A 2,040-nucleotide genomic window follows, 5' to 3' on the forward strand; every position below is an offset into this window, starting at 1 on the left:
CTGGTGAAGGATGTAGAAGCTTTGCATATGATAGAAGCTCTGCATATGATAGCAGCTATGTGATGGGGAAGCTTTTGGGTCAAGCAGTGATGTGCTTAAGCATTAGGAGTCAGCATAAAGGAGGAGACGATGTTGAAAAAATTGTATATCAGCTTTTGGGAGGTGTATGGTTCTTTTTTCTACGCTAGCTCTATTTTGCTCTCAACCAGCAGGGTGCAGCACCTCCCTGATAAACTTTTGCAAAATACCAGGTAGGATGCAGGTGTGTGTATTGTAAAGTGTGTTTCATATATAGGCATTTACATTTTATTTGAAGGGTATGGAGGGAAGGTATGGCCAAGGGAGGTCATACAATGACCATATGATACACACATTAAAAACGAAAGCTGTCATTGATAGAGAATCTGTGTATTCTACTGTCTGTGGTCTTTCCCTTAATTACAGCTGTAAAAAACACATACAAAACCTATAAGGCAAAAGTGTTCTTAAAGTTAAGTGACTGCACTTGACTGACACAGTTGGAGTAGTTAATCTTTCTGTCCTCTAAGAAATTTTAGAATAGACCACATATATAACTACAAAAGAATACTCATTATTGATTCACCTGGTGTATGTGGAAGTGGTAGACTGAGAAAATAAGGCTCCTTTGTAGACTGGAGAAATTTCTACTTAGGGGAGGTTTATTATAGCTCTTTGGAAACTTCTTAAAACTGATCCTATTTGGGTTAATATTTTGTTGCATGTATTTAGGAGCTGGTTTGAGTGGACGACAAGTACATAGGACACAAGCTGTCTTCAACCACACAGAAGACTATGTGCTGCTTCCAGATGAAAGGACCATAAGTCTCTGCTGCTGGGATTCAAGAACTGCTGAACGGAGAAATCTTCTTTCTCTTGGGCACAACAGCATTGTCCGTTGTATTGTCCATTCTCCTACCAATCCTGGCTTCATGACCTGCAGTGATGACTACAGGGCTAGATTTTGGTACAGAAGGTCAACGACAGACTAAGGACAGCTTTATAAAACCGTGATTATCCAGATTCATTATATCATCGTGTTTTGATTGTACTGCCAACAGATGCCTAGATGAAAACCATGCTGTGTCTGTTTTTTAGTTCTGTCAAATGTGGCAGAAAAATATCAAAAATACTGAGACTTAAGTTTTGCCCCACATTAATTTTTTTTATTAGTGTGTGTGGCATTAGTTTTTGTAAGTCATCTCTAATTGAGGAGTCGAGGGCGGGGAATAACATGATCCTTGCAGGAAGGATTAAACTTGTTCTCTTGTCTTTCTAAATCCTGCAAAAGATAATGTGACTGTATCTTGCTCAAACTGGGCAGTATGAGCCAGTTTTGCTCTGCATTGTATCTGTGCAATCCCACTGAAGTCTGTTTAAAGAATGGATTACACAAGTAACAGCAGAACTTGGCAAATATTTTAATGAAGCCTTAAGCTGCCTTCAGTTCTGATTCATTCTTTATAAAGCTCTCTAATATCTTCTAGTCTGGGGGGTTTTTGGTGGATTTTTTTTTTTTTTTTAATTGGCCAAGTGGACCTTCAGTTCTGAGCCAGTCTTGTGCCATAAGAATTTGAAACAGGATTTTAAATTGTTCAGGTGAATTCAAGAAATGATGTTCTAGTTCTGGTATTAAAGCTCAGACTTGAAATCTTGTTGTCTTTGGAATTTATCTTAACCAGTGGGACCTCAAAGTAAATTCATAGTATTTTCAAGAAATCCACATTGCAACTGTAAAATGTGACCATGCTGCAGCATGTGGAAGTGATAATAATTTTGCCATAGAGACCTTTAGGATCCTCTCAAAGAAAGAAACTTGTGCATATTAATTTTTGTATATGTACCTCAGAATTGTCACTTTGCTTCATTTGATTGAGAATTTTCATTCTGTTACACAGCACTTGAATTACATTCTTTTTTTTTTTAATTATTCAAAAACCCAGACTCCCCGTTTCTTCTCCCTGTTATCTCTGATAGTCCTAACTTTCCCAGACTCATCCTATTCAACAGAAGTACAGATCA

The 2,040-nt window shown here is 37.7% G+C and overlaps 1 protein-coding gene across 1 annotated transcript in view; it reads left to right on the plus strand.

Moving 5' to 3' along the window:
- Positions 1–1,475, plus strand: part of CSTF1 (cleavage stimulation factor, 3' pre-RNA, subunit 1, 50kDa) — a 6,131-nt gene extending 4,656 nt beyond the window's left edge. The window contains exon 5 of the mRNA XM_010073339.1: positions 751–1,475. Coding sequence (XP_010071641.1) covers positions 751–1,010 — 260 coding nt within the window. The 3' untranslated portion in view covers positions 1,011–1,475. The remainder of the gene's footprint in view (positions 1–750) is intronic.
- Positions 1,476–2,040: the final 565 nt, after the last annotated feature.

Source organism: Pterocles gutturalis, unplaced genomic scaffold (assembly GCF_000699245.1).
Source record: "Pterocles gutturalis isolate BGI_N339 unplaced genomic scaffold, ASM69924v1 scaffold12047, whole genome shotgun sequence".
Taxonomy (NCBI): Eukaryota; Metazoa; Chordata; class Aves; order Pterocliformes; family Pteroclidae; genus Pterocles; species Pterocles gutturalis.